Here is a 12945-nt window from a genome sequence, read left to right on the forward strand (position 1 = left end):
AGCACAGACAAGTGTGCTATTCAAGGGAAGTGTGGTAGTCGGATGTTGACGGCGCGCGCCCGTGGAAGGCTGGCGCCTTGCAGCGGATATCTGGCCGCTCTGACTGCTGGTCCTGAGGCTGCGACGGACTCGGCTTCTGCCTCCCTGGGAAGCCATGGCGCTCTCTAGCCTGGCCCCTGTTCTGAGGAAGGGAGAAACCACGTAGATGGCTTGCCCCGGGCCTGACGGTGACCCAGGTGGGCGAAGACCCTAGGTGCTCGCCCGCCACAGTGGAGGTAGCCGGCGGCGGGCAAAGGTCGCGGCTGCCTAAAAAAAACCCATGAATCGGCATTCGGGCCCTGCAGGCCCGCTGCCTACTGCAGCTGATACTCGGTAAACGACAGCCCGGGAAGCTGGTTGAGGAAACAAACGCTTCCGGAGGCGCAACTTCCGACGCGCCTGTTTCCGGCACGCCAATTCCGGCGCACTGATCCCGTCTGGGGCGGGCTGAGTGGCCCTTAAGCGGGCCGTGCCATGCGACCTCGGGCCCTGCCAACCGTGGGCGAGCTCTGGGTGTGCGGGCGGCCTGGCGCGGCGCTCCGGTAAGGCGTGTGTGCGACGGTGGGGGGGACAGAACCGTCCTCTTGGGCTCTGGGCGTGTCCGAGACCGCGCTTCCCGCCGAAATCAAGCTCTGAGCCATCCATGTGGGGCATTCGTCCCCCTTAGCACAGTTTGTTTTACGTCTCAGTTCGCGTCGGTTCTTATTTATCTCTCTGGCAAGGTCTGAAGACGGGCAGGAGAATAACATATGTAGAGACGCGTAATGCCAGGCAGGCACTGTGCCAAACGTTTTATGATGCTTTTAGAACTCTCGTAACATTCAGGTGCTGAGGGAGTTTGGGGGTAGCGGTGAGCTGGTAAAAAGCTTGTTGGGAATGAAGACTGATACTTTGAAAATGCTCGTTTTTCTTTTTCCCCTCTTAGAATCCTCTTTGCCAAGAGTAAACATTGGTCTCCCCCTCCCTCACGCCCCTGCGATGTATTGTTTTGATGCGGATGTATGAATAATGTCAGGACATACTTAACAAAAAAGCCTAAGTGCAAGTTAGATGTGGTTAAATTCCTTCAAAAACCACACATATTGGTAGTTTGAACTTTTATAGAATTAAATGCAGTCGGGATCACAACACTAAAAACCTAGTATTTGACGCAGTTTGATCCAATCTTTTTTGAAAAGTATAGAGATTAGCATTATGCTCATTTTTCAATACTTGATTTCTAGACCAGGATGTAATCAATAAAAAGGGACACTAATATTTAGCACCAAGTATTTAATTATGCTAGTTATTTTACATTGACTGCAAGCCACTTAAAACAGTTTGTTAGACCGGGCACGCTGGCTCACGCCTGTAATCCCAGCACTTTGGGAGGCCGAGGCGTACGGATCAAAAGGTCAGGAGTTTGAGACCAACCTGGCCAATATGGTGAAACCCGTCTCTACTAAAAATACAAAAATTAGCCGGGCATGGTAGTAGGCGCCTGTAGTCCCAGCCCCTTGGGAGGCTGAGTTAGGAGAATCGTTTGAACCCTGGAGGCAGAGGTTGCAATGAGCCGAGATCGGGTCACTGCACTCCAGCCTGAGTGACAGAGCGAGACTCCGAGACTCTGTCTCAAAAAAAAAAAAAATTTGTTAATTTTTGGAATTAAGTATGTGCAAAGTACTTAGAACAGCTGGCATCTAACAAAGACTAGTTAGGTACTAACCACCATTATTGTGATGATGATAATGATGAATTTTCAAATTGCCAACCCAGAGAAAAACTAGTCCTTTTTTTATGTTGCCCTTATGCCCTTATTGAAATACTTCATTTTATTCTTATTTTTTTTTAAGACGGAGTCTCGTTCTGTTGCCCAGGCTGGAGCATAGTGGCCTGATCTCAGCTAACTGCAACCTCTACCTCCTGGCTTCAAGCGATTCTTCTGCCTCAGCCTCCCGAGTAGCTGGGACTACAGGCGCCCTCCACCATGCCTGGCTAATTTTTGTAGTTTTAGTAGAAACGGGATTTCATCATATTGGCCAGGCTGGTCTTGAACTCCTGACCTCGTGATCCACCTGCCTCGGCCTACCAAAGTGCTAGGATTACAGGTGTGAGCCACTGCACCTGGCCAGTTTTCTTTTTTTAAGGATATGTTTTTGAATTTAGAATTTAAAAACTTTGACTAAAATATATTTATCCATTTTGATCATACAGCTTTGTTACTTTATGGAGGAAAAGTGGACAAATAAAAAACATTATTTTTATTTTATTTTATTTTTGACACAGAGTCTCATTCTGTCGCCCAGGCTGGAGTGCAGTGGTGCAATCTTGACTCACTGCAACCTCTGTCTCCCAGGCTCAAGCGATTCTCGTGCCTCAGCCTTCCAAATAGCTAGGATTACAGGCATGTGCCACTGTGCCCGGCTAATTTTTGTGGTTTTTTTAGTAGAAACGGGGTTTCACCATGTTGGTCAAGATGGTCTCAACTTACTGACCTCAGGTAACCCACCCACCTCAGCCTCCCAAAGTTCTGGGATTACAGACATGAGCTACCACACCCAGCGTATTCACACCCAGCGTATTAATACAAATTGCCTTAATTTAAATGTTAGGATCTTTCAGACTTATCCACTGTCTCTTAAACTGACATAATAGCCATGATTTCATTACCGCTGTCTGCTTTGAATATTTTGAACAAGAACCCAGGTTTTTATTCCATTTTTTCTTTCTTTAAAATTTATTGTATGATATTGTACCATGTTCCGTTTCTTAAGGTTGGTACAGAAGTAATTAGGAAAATGAAATACTACTTTTGGTGCTTGGGATGGGACAGAGAGGTGGGCACTTCTGGAGGCACTAGTATAGCCAGGCCCTTTTCCAAATTTACAAGGGTCCTGGCATGGTGGCCTGTAATCCCAGCGCTTTGGAAGGCTGAGTTGGGCAGATCACTTGAGGTCAGAAGTTCGAGATCAGCCCGGCCAAAATGGTGAAACCCCATCTCTTCTAAAAATACAAAAATTAGCTGGGCATTGTGGTGCATGCCTGTAATCCCAGCTACTCAGGAGGCTGAGGCAGGAGGATTGCTTGAACCCAGGAGGTGAAAGCAGCAGTGAGCAAAGATCGCGCCACTGCACTCCATCGTGGGCAACAGAGTGAGACTCTATCACAAAGAAAAAGAAAAAAAGGAGTTCAAGACCAGCCCGGCCACCATGGTGAAATCCAGTCTTTACTTAAAAAATACAAAAATTAACCAGACGTGGTGGTGCATGCCTATAATCCCAACTACTCGGGAGGCTGAGGCAGGAGAATCACTTGAACCCGGGAGGCAGTGGTTGTAGTGAGCTGAGATCAACCCACCGCACTCCAGCCTGGGTGACAAAGCAAGACACCATCTCAAGAAAAACAAACAAACAAACAAAAAACCCCACAAATTTACGGCAAGAAACTTTACAGATCTTTTGCATTAAAGGGTTGATCTCTATTGAGGGGCAATAGGCAAAATATTGATGTGAGTGTATTCCATTTCCTGCCCTCTTCTCCCTCCCTGTCAAACAAGAGAATCATTTGAGTATATGCTCCTCTTGCTTTTTCTTAAAAGTGGGAGCAGGGGACAGGCAATACTGTGGTGTCAGGTGGACCTGGATTTAAGTCCTCATTATTCTACCTAGTCTCTATGTGACTTTGGAAAAATTAAAAGTCAGGGAATCTTGGTGCCAAAATAAACTGGAATGTGATTCTTGGTGAGTGTCTTCACTGTCATTCTACAAGGACAGACCAGACTAGATATTTAATATATAGTGAGAATGTTTTCACTGTGTCAGAGGCATATCTGGTTCTCCAGATGCGTATGCTTCTGAAACAATGAAAATTTAGCAGGGAAGTGTAAATTGCCCATTGCTAGTCTGACGTGGCAGCCCAGAACTCCAATGCAGAGCATCCAATAACCCTGAACTCATTGGCTCTAATGCACCATTGTCACCTACAGACAATAACAGGGTTTTTTGTTTTCAAACTGTAGCTGTGTCAGCGTGTTATGATGCCGTCCCGTACCAACCTGACTACTGGAATCCCCAGTAGTAAAGTGAAATATTCAAGGCTCTCCAGCACAGACGATGGCTACATTGACCTTCAGGTAAATGCAGACAAGAACTGCAAGACTGGCTGGCTGTGTTTCTGTTGAGTTAGCCGGAAGACCTTCCAAATGGAGGTTTTGCTAACTGTCCCTAGGGATTAGAGGGAGCAACAAGAAGAAAACTCAGCTCGGAGACCTTTTCAGCTATAATTGCAGAAGAGGGCTGTGGCAGGGTAGTTTCAAACCAATTCCAGTATTGTCCATTTCTAAGAATTTTTAGTTGTAATGCCAGAGCCTTGTAGTTACAGGTTTTATTTACTTTATTCAGAAACTAATCAGATTGTGTTTTGTTAAGATGGAGTTTGTTTTTTTTTAAGGAACTTTAAAATTTTTGTTAGGTGGAATTTTTTTATCACTGTTTATTTACACTTTAGTCAAAGCCAGTTCACCTTTTAAGGGAGAAACTTATTGCTAAAGCCAGCAGATTGTAGGAGTCTTCCTTCTTTCCTGATGTCATGAGATCCAATTTATTAAAGGTATTCTTTGTGATAAACAGTAAGTAAAACAGAGTATTTATTAAATTTGTATCCTACCCTAACCATTTATAAACTAGTCAGTACTATTATAGCATCTCCTTTTTACACACTTCCCCTTACAATAGAATATTCTAGGTGGAACTAGGGCCAACGAGGAAGTAGCAGGAACCCATCCTTTATAAATAAATAAATTACTCTTTGGACCCACATTTGAAGGAGAGATAAAAATAGATCTGGAAAGATCTGGAAAGCTTCCAGCCACTTAGGTCAGACACAACCATGAGCCAAACCTTAGAAAATTTGTCTCTGAATCTTAACCTTGAATTGAGTTTGTTCATAAGGCAGGTTTACTTGCTATGTGGAACAAACAATTAATGGTTTGGAATAAACTGAAATTGCCTTCCTTTCCTTTTTTTTTTTGAGACAGAGTTTTGCTCTTGTTGCCCAGGCTGAATGAAGTGCAATGGTGCCATCTCGGCTCACTGCAACCTCCGCCTCCCAGGTTCAAGCAATTCTTCTGCCTCAGCCTCCCAAGTAGCTGGGATTACAGGCATGCGCCACCATGCCCAGCTAATTTTGTATTTTTAGTAGAGACGGTGTTTCTCCATGTTGGTCAGGCTGGTCTCAAACTCCTGACCTCAGGTGATCTTCCTGCCTCAGCCTGCCAAAGTGCTGGGATTATAGGTGTGAGCCACCGCGCCCAGCCTCTTGCTTTGGTTTTAAGATGTAGTCTTGCTCTCTTGCCCAGACTGCAGTACAGTGGCGCAGTCCTGATTCACTGCAACCTCCCTCTCCCAGTTCAAGCGATTCTCATACCTCAGCCTCCCTAGTAGCTGGGGGACTACAGGTGTGCACTACCATGCCTGGCCAATTTTTGTATTTTTAGTATAGATAGGGTTTTGCCATGTTGGCCAGGCTGTTCTCAAGCTCTTAACCTCCAGTGATTCACCCACCTTGGCCTCCCAAAGTGCTGGGATTACAGATGTGAGCCACCGCTTTTTCTTTCTTTCTTTTTCTTTTCCTTTTTTTTTTTTTTTGAGACAAGGTCTTGCCCTTTTGCCCGGGCTTGGGTACAGTGGCACAGTCAAGGCTCACTGCAACCTTGACCTCCTGGGCTCAAGCAGTCTTCTCTCAGCCTCCTGAATAGCTGTTACCACAGGCATGTGCCACCACGCCCAGCTAATTTTAAAATTTTTTGTAGAGACAGGATCTGTTAAATCCTCGTAAGTTAGTACAGCTATCTATGTGCCAGGCAGTTAATAAATATATGTCTAACAAATGAATGACCATAAAGTCAGTTCTGTTTTTTGTTTATAAAGTTTCTTGGCCGGGCGCGGTGGCTCAAGCCTGTAATCCCAGCACTTTGGGAGGCCGAGACGGGCGGATCACAAGGTCAGGAGATCGAGACCATCCTGGCTAATACGGTGAAACCCCGTCTCTACTAAAGAATACAAAAAACTAGCCGGGCGACGGGGCGGGCGCCTGTAGTCCCAGCTACTTGGGAGGCGGAGGCAGAATGGCGTAAACCTGGGAGGCGGAGCTTGCAGTGAGCTGAGATCCGGCCACGGCACGCCAGCCTGGGCGACAGAGCCAGACTCCGTCTCAAAAAAAAAAAAAGTTTCTTATGATACAATGAATGATTTATGGAATGAGATTCAAACTAGAGTGAATGACATTCCTCTGAGATTCCTTTGAGTAACTGTGTGAGCAATAACTAGAGCTTCATCTCTTGCATCTCTTGCCAGTCCCTTTTATTTCTCAGCGCTGCACTGGGTGGTAGGACATACTTAAGACACATAAAGCATCTAGTTTGGTTCTTAATTACCCTCCCGTTTTTGTTGTTGTTGTTGTTTTTGAAACAGGCTCTGGCTTTGTCACCCAGGCTGGAGTGCAGTGGTGCGATCTCAGCTGGCTGCAGTCTTCACCTCCTGGGCTCAAGCCATCCTCTCACCTCAGCCTCCCAAGTAGCTGAGACTGCAGGCACATACCACCATGCCCAGCTAATTTTTGTATTTTTTGTAGAGATGAGGTTTCACTATGTTGCCCAGGTTGGTCTCAAACTCCTGAGCTCAAGTGATCCGCCTGCCTCAGCCTCCCACATTGCTGAGATTACAGGTGTGAGCTCTCCTCCCTGTTTTAAAGTGTTTGTGGCTGGGCTTGATGACTCACACCTGCAATCCCAGCACTTTGGGAGGCAGAGGTAGGAGGATTCCCTTAGCCCAGGAGTTGGAGACCACCCTGGGCAACATAGTGAGACCTGTCTCTACAGAAAATTTTAAAAATTAGCTGGGCATAGTGGCGTACGCTTGAAGTCCCAGCTACTTGAGAGGCTGAGGCAAGAGAATTGCTTGAGTCCAGGAGTTTGAGGCTGCAATGAGCTATAATTGCACCACTGCACTCCAGCCTGAGTGACAGAGCAAGACTCTGTCTCTAAAATCATAAAAATTAGGCAGGGTGCTGTGGCTCACGCCTGTAATCCCAGCACTTTGAGAGGCCAAAGCGGGTGGATAACCTGAGGTCAGAACTTCGAGACCAGCCTGGCCAACAAGGTGAAACCCTGTCTTTACTAAAAATACCCAAAAAATTGCTGAGTATAGTGGCAGGCACCTGTAATCCCAGCTACTCAGGAGGCTGAGACAGAAGAATCGCTTGAATCCAGGAGGTGGAGGTTGCAGTGAGCTGAGATCATGCCGTTGCACTCTACCCTGGGCAACAACGGCAAAACTCCGTCTCAAAACAAGCAAAAAAAAAAAGAAAAAACCCCATAAAAATTAAAAGTAATTAATTAAATGTTTGAACACAGGTATTTGCATAACGTTCTTCATTGTCTTTTTTTGTCTCTGTTTCCCTTCCAGTTTAAGAAAACTCCTCCTAAGATCCCTTATAAGGCCATCGCACTTGCCACTGTGCTGTTTTTGATTGGCGCCTTTCTCATTATTATAGGCTCCCTCCTGCTGTCAGGCTACATCAGCAAAGGGGTAAGCTGACGGGCATGTGGGAATAAGCTGTGAGATTTTAAAAATGTTAGCCAAGGCTCTAGTGTGTGTGTGTGTGTGTGTGTGTGTGTGTGTGTGTGTTTCCCAGTGGTCTTTTTTTTTTTGAGACAGGATCTTGCTGTGTCATCCAAGCTAGAGTGCAGTGGCACAACCTTTACCTCCCTGGGCTCAAGTGATCCTCCCACCTCAGCCTCCCAAGTAGCTGGGACTACACGTGTGTGCCACCAAGCCCAGCTAATTTTATTTTTTATTTATTTTTGTTTGTTTTATTTTTTGCAGAGGCAGGGTTTCACTATGTTGCCCAGGCTGATCTCTAATTCCTGAGCTCAAGCAGTCTGCCTGCCTCAGCCTTCCAAAGTGCTGGGATTGCCAGTGTGAACCATTGCACCTGGCCAATTTTTTTGTTTGTTTGTTTGTTTGTTTTCAATTTTTTTTCCAATTTTTACGGGGACGTAGTAGGTGTATATACTTAGGGGATACATGAGATATTTTGATACAGTTATGCATTCATAATAATCACATCAGGATTTCTAAATGGGGTATCCATCACCTCAAGCATTCATCATTTGTGTTACATTCCAATTATACTTTTATTTATTTATGTATGTATTTATTTATGTATTTATTTTTGAGACAGAATCTCACTCTGTCATCCAGGCTGGAGTGCAGTGGCATGATATCAGCTAACTGCAACCTCTGCCTCCCAGGTTCAAGCTATTCTTGTGCGTCAGCCTCCCGAGTAGCTGGAATTACAGACGTGCGCCACCACACCCGGCTAATGTTGGTATTTTTAGTAGAGACGAACCATGTTGACCAGGCTGGTCTCGGACTCCTGGCCTTCCAAAGTGTTGGGATTACAGGCATGAACCACTGCGCCTGGCTTACTTTTAGTTATATATACATATATATATATATATATATATATATATTTTTTTTTTTTTTTTGGAGACAGAGTCTTGTTCTGTCACCCAGGCGGGAGTGCAGTGGTGTAATCTCAGCTCACTACAACCTCCGCCTCCTGGGTTCAAGTGATTCTGCTGCCTCAGTCTCCTGAGTAGCTGAGACTACAGTGGCAAGCCAGCACGCCTGACTTATTTTTGTATTTTTAGTAAAGACGGGTTTTTGCCATGTTGGCCAGGCTGGTCACGAACTCCTGACCTCAAGTGGTCTGCCTGCCTGGGCCTCCTAAAGTGCTGGGATTACAGGCGTGAGCCACCGCGTCCAGCCTTAGTTATTATATTTTTAAATGTACAATAAATTATTCTCTAGTCATTTTGTGCTATCAAATACTAGAGCTTATTCATTCTGTGTAACTATGTTTTTGTACCCATTAACCATCCCCATTTCCCCCCACCTTTCCCAGCCTTTGGTAACCATCATTCTGCAATATCCATGAGTTCAATTGTTTTAATTTTTAGTTCCCACAAATGAGTGAGAATACGGAAAGTTTGTCTTTCTGTGCGTGGCTTATTTCACTTCACATAACGTCCTCCAGACGTTATGTTACATAATTTCATCCATGTTGTTACAAGTGACAGTATCTCATGCTTTTTTGTGGCTGAATAGTACTCCATTGTATATATGTACCACATTTTCTTTATTCATTTGTCTGTTGAAGAACACTTTGGTTGCTTCCAAATTTTGGCTGTTGTTAATAGTGCTGCCGTAAATATGGAAGTGCAGATATATCTTTGACAGACTGATTTCCTTTCTTTTGGGTATATACCTAGCTGTGAGATTGCTGGATCATATGGTAGTTCTATTTCATACGGTTCTCCATAGTGGCTATACTAATTTACGTTCCCATCAACATTGTATGAGGGTTCCCTTTTCTCCACATCCTTGCTAGCATTTGTTATTGCCTGTTTTTTTGGATAAAAGCCATTTTGGCTGGGTGCAGTGGCTCACACCTGTAGTCCCAGCACTTTTGGAGGCCGAGGCAGGAGGATCACTTGAGCCCAGGAGTTCGAGACCAGCCTGGGCAACATAGTGAGACCTCATGTCTATATTTTTTAAAAAGTCATTTTAACTGGGATGAAATGATATCTCATTGTAGTCTTGATTTGTATTTCTTTGATTAATGATGTTAAGCACCTTTTCATATACCTATTTGCCATTTGTATGTCTTCTTTTTAGAAATGCCCATTTTTGACTGAATTATTAGATTTTTTTCCTATAGAGTTTGAGCTCCTTATATATTCTGGTTATTAATTTCTTGTCAGATGGATACTTTGCCTATATTTTTTTCCATTCTGTGGGTTGTCTCTTCACTTTGTTGATTGTTTCCTTTGCTGTACAGAAGCTTTTTAACCCGATGTGATCTCATTTATCTGGTTTTGCTTTGATGGCCTGTGCTTTTGGGGGCATTACTCAAGAAATCTTTGGCCGGGCGCGGTGGCTCAAGCCTGTAATCCCAGCACTTTGGGAGGCCGAGACGGGCGGATCACGAGGTCAGGAGATCAAGACCATCCTGGCTAACACGGTGAAACCCCGTCTCTACTAAAAAATACAAAAAACTAGCCGGGTGAGGTGGCGGGCGCCTGTAGTCCCAGCTACTCAGGAGGCTGAGGCAGGAGAATGGCATAAACCCGGGAGGCAGAGCTTGCAGTGAGCTGAGATCCGGCCACTGCTCTCCAGCCTGGGCGACAGAGCGAGACTCCGTCTCAAAAAAACAAAAAAAAAGAAACCTTAGAAACCTAAAGTAGTTGGTGGTTCTTTCTCTTGGGCTGTCCCCACATACACAGTGTCTAAGTTGTTTTGAACCAATTCTGACTATAATTAACACACAACAGGGAACACAGCCAGCCAGGTGCAGTGGCTCAAGCCTATAATTCCAGCATTTTGGGAGACTGAGGCAGGAGGATTTCTTGAGCCCCAGAGTTCAAGACCAGCCTGGGCAACATAGTGAGACCTCATCTCTACCAAACATACAAAATTAGCCAGGTATGGTGACTCACACCTGTAACCCCAGCTACTTGGAGGCTGAGGTGGAGGATCACTTGAGCCTTGGAAGTCAAGGTTGCAGTGAGCTGTAATCATGCCACTGTAATCCAGCCTGGGCAATAATAGAGCAAGACTCTTACCTCAAAAAAGAAAAAAGAAAAAAAAAAAACCTGAAATTCTGAGAAAAGCACAGAGTTTATTGTAGTGGTAGCTGTACAATTACAAAAGGTGAAAAACAACCAAAGTGTCCAGCAGTTGTATGTGGGGCAGTTAAGTAAAACTGGCATGTCCATTTCAGTGGAATGTTACACATCCTTACGGTTTAAATATATGAAGAAGTTTTAATAATATTGGCCACGGGACACAGAGTATGTTGTGTTCACAACTAAGAGCTTTAAAAAAAGGAAAAGACGCTAAAATATCTGGATGAGAATGGGTCATTTTTTTCTTTATAATTGTTAGTACTTTGTAGTTTTTCTTCAATTTATAATCAGGAGGAAACCTTTTCCCTCGGTAGTACACAACTCAAAATGTACTGAAGAGTATAAAATACTGATTTAAGGATTAGGTACGAGACTTTTTATTTTAAAATGTGTAACTCTTACGATACTAACGTGTTTGCCTCCTTCTGCCACCAGGGGGCAGACCGGGCCGTTCCAGTCCTGATCATTGGCATTCTGGTGTTCCTACCTGGTTTTTACCACCTGCGCATCGCTTACTACGCATCCAAAGGCTACCGTGGTTACTCCTATGATGACATTCCAGACTTTGATGACTAGCACCCACCTAATAGCTGAGGAGAAGAGTCACAGTGGAACTGTCCCAGCTTTAAGATACCTAGCAGAAACTATAGCTAAGGACTAAGGAATTCTTCTGCTTGCAGATGTTTAAGAAAATAATGGCCAGATTTTATGGGTCCTTCCCAAAGATGTTAACTGAACCTACAGTTGCTAATTAGGACATGCTCTGTTTTTCATCCGTTGGCCCTGGTAAGAGCTCCTGACAAGTTTTTCCACAGGAATATCATGGAAAAATAGAGCTTATTCTGTAATGGAAAAGTGTTGCCTGCCACCACCCTCTGTAGAGCTGAGCATTTCTTTTAAATAGTCTTCATTGCCAATTTCCTCTTGTAGCAAATGGAAGAATGTAGTATGGCTAATTTCTTACTACTAAGTAATTTATTTTAAAAATACCTGAGTATATTATCCTCTACACTTATCCCTACCTTCATGTTCCAGTGGAAGGCCTTAGTAAAATCAAGGATCAGTGAGTTCATTGGTAATGTTTTTTTACTTGCTTATTGACAGCAACCAGGAATTTTTTCTTTCCTGCGGAGCAAGTTTTCAAAATGTAAATACTTTCTCTGTTTAACAGCCCTTGGCCCATTCTGATCCAGGTCACCAGTAGATTGGACAGCATACAATTTGGATCATTTTGTCCCTTGTAAATAAAAATGTTCTGTAGATTATTCCTTTAATGGCTGGACTTTTGGCTGTTTCCTAATGAAACATGTAGATAAGTGGTTATTATTTCGAGTTTATAACCCTATTGCTAGCACCTTGTATGATGTCATCATTCTGCTCATGATTCCAAGGATCAGCCTGGATGCCTAGAGGACTAGATCACCTTAGTTTGATTCTATTTTTAGCTTGCAAAAGGTGACTTATGTTCCAAAGAAATTAAAATGTTGAAATCCAGATCCTGGAATTAAAATGAGTTAACTTTAAACATTTCAGAAAACATTTTAATGATTTTATGATATCTTTAATCCCAGTACCCAGATCTACCTTAGTTTCTAGGTAGCTGGCATTGTGGGTCACACTCTACTTTCCCTAACTCTGAGGTATGGACTTGGGCAACTAGAAGCATGGACTTGCCATCAGCTGAGTTGGAAGGCTATGGGAAGAGCAGGTTTTAGATGTCTACTCAATATCCAAGTGGAGCTGTTGAGGAGGCAGTTGCGATACATGTGTGTGTCTAGAGTTTAAGAGTGGGTCTTGGATGGAAATAGAAATTTGGGAGTCAGTATTTAAGACTGTATCTTAAAAATCAGAGGGCTGTTTGAGATCACCAGTAGAGCGAGTGTAGTTGGGTAGTGAGGAACACAGGTTGCAAACCAGCAGCCACATGTTGGCCTGCATTTGAGGATTTATTTTTTGAATTGTTCGTTTTATCTTCTGACCACCTGTCCCCAAGTTCTGCGCATTTTGTTTCTGAAAAGGGAAATGTTCACATGATCTTGATTTTGGACTTGAAAAATCAGGTGGTCCTTCATTGCTGAGAGGCTCCAGCCAACTCAAGTAAGGTAGTACAAGTTTTAACTGAGCAGCATTCTCCAGTTCACCAAAGTTTCCAGCACTCTTATTTTTATATCCAGCAT

The 12945-nt window shown here is 43.9% G+C and overlaps 1 protein-coding gene across 3 annotated transcripts; it reads left to right on the forward strand.

Annotated features, from left to right (window-relative positions):
• The first annotated feature begins 424 nt into the window (after positions 1–424).
• Positions 425–12300, forward strand: TMEM230 (transmembrane protein 230). 3 transcript variants are annotated; one of them, XM_033185710.1, is made up of 5 exons: positions 449–581; positions 1872–1977; positions 4037–4150; positions 7482–7604; positions 11204–12300. In XM_033185710.1, the coding sequence occupies exons 1-5, from the start codon at positions 514–516 to the stop codon at positions 11342–11344; spliced, it is 552 nt and encodes a 183-aa protein (XP_033041601.1). In that variant the 5' UTR covers positions 449–513; the 3' UTR covers positions 11345–12300. The 3 variants fall into 3 exon arrangements, with proteins under 3 accessions (XP_033041599.1, XP_033041601.1, XP_033041600.1); XM_033185708.1 differs by lacking the exon at positions 1872–1977 and having other exon boundaries at positions 425–581; XM_033185709.1 differs by lacking the exons at positions 449–581; positions 1872–1977 and adding an exon at positions 611–786.
• The last annotated feature ends 645 nt before the right edge of the window (positions 12301–12945 follow it).

The sequence above is a fragment of the Trachypithecus francoisi genome, unplaced genomic scaffold, assembly GCF_009764315.1.
Source record: "Trachypithecus francoisi isolate TF-2019V2 unplaced genomic scaffold, Tfra_2.0 Lachesis_group21, whole genome shotgun sequence".
Classification (NCBI taxonomy): domain Eukaryota; kingdom Metazoa; phylum Chordata; class Mammalia; order Primates; family Cercopithecidae; genus Trachypithecus; species Trachypithecus francoisi.

What these genes read in the sequence shown, in the direction of transcription:
- TMEM230 (XM_033185710.1), top strand. Translation starts at nt 514, where the DNA reads ATGCGACCTCGGGCCCTGCCAACCGTGGGCGAGCTCTGGGTGTGCGGG. An exon ending in CGGCCTGGCGCGGCGCTCCG is followed by an intron (nt 582 to 1,871) that starts GTAAGGCGTGTG and finishes TTTTTTTTTAAG; the next exon opens with ACGGAGTCTCGTTCTGTTGC. An exon ending in CTTCTGCCTCAGCCTCCCGA is followed by an intron (nt 1,978 to 4,036) that starts GTAGCTGGGACT and finishes TTCAAACTGTAG; the next exon opens with CTGTGTCAGCGTGTTATGAT.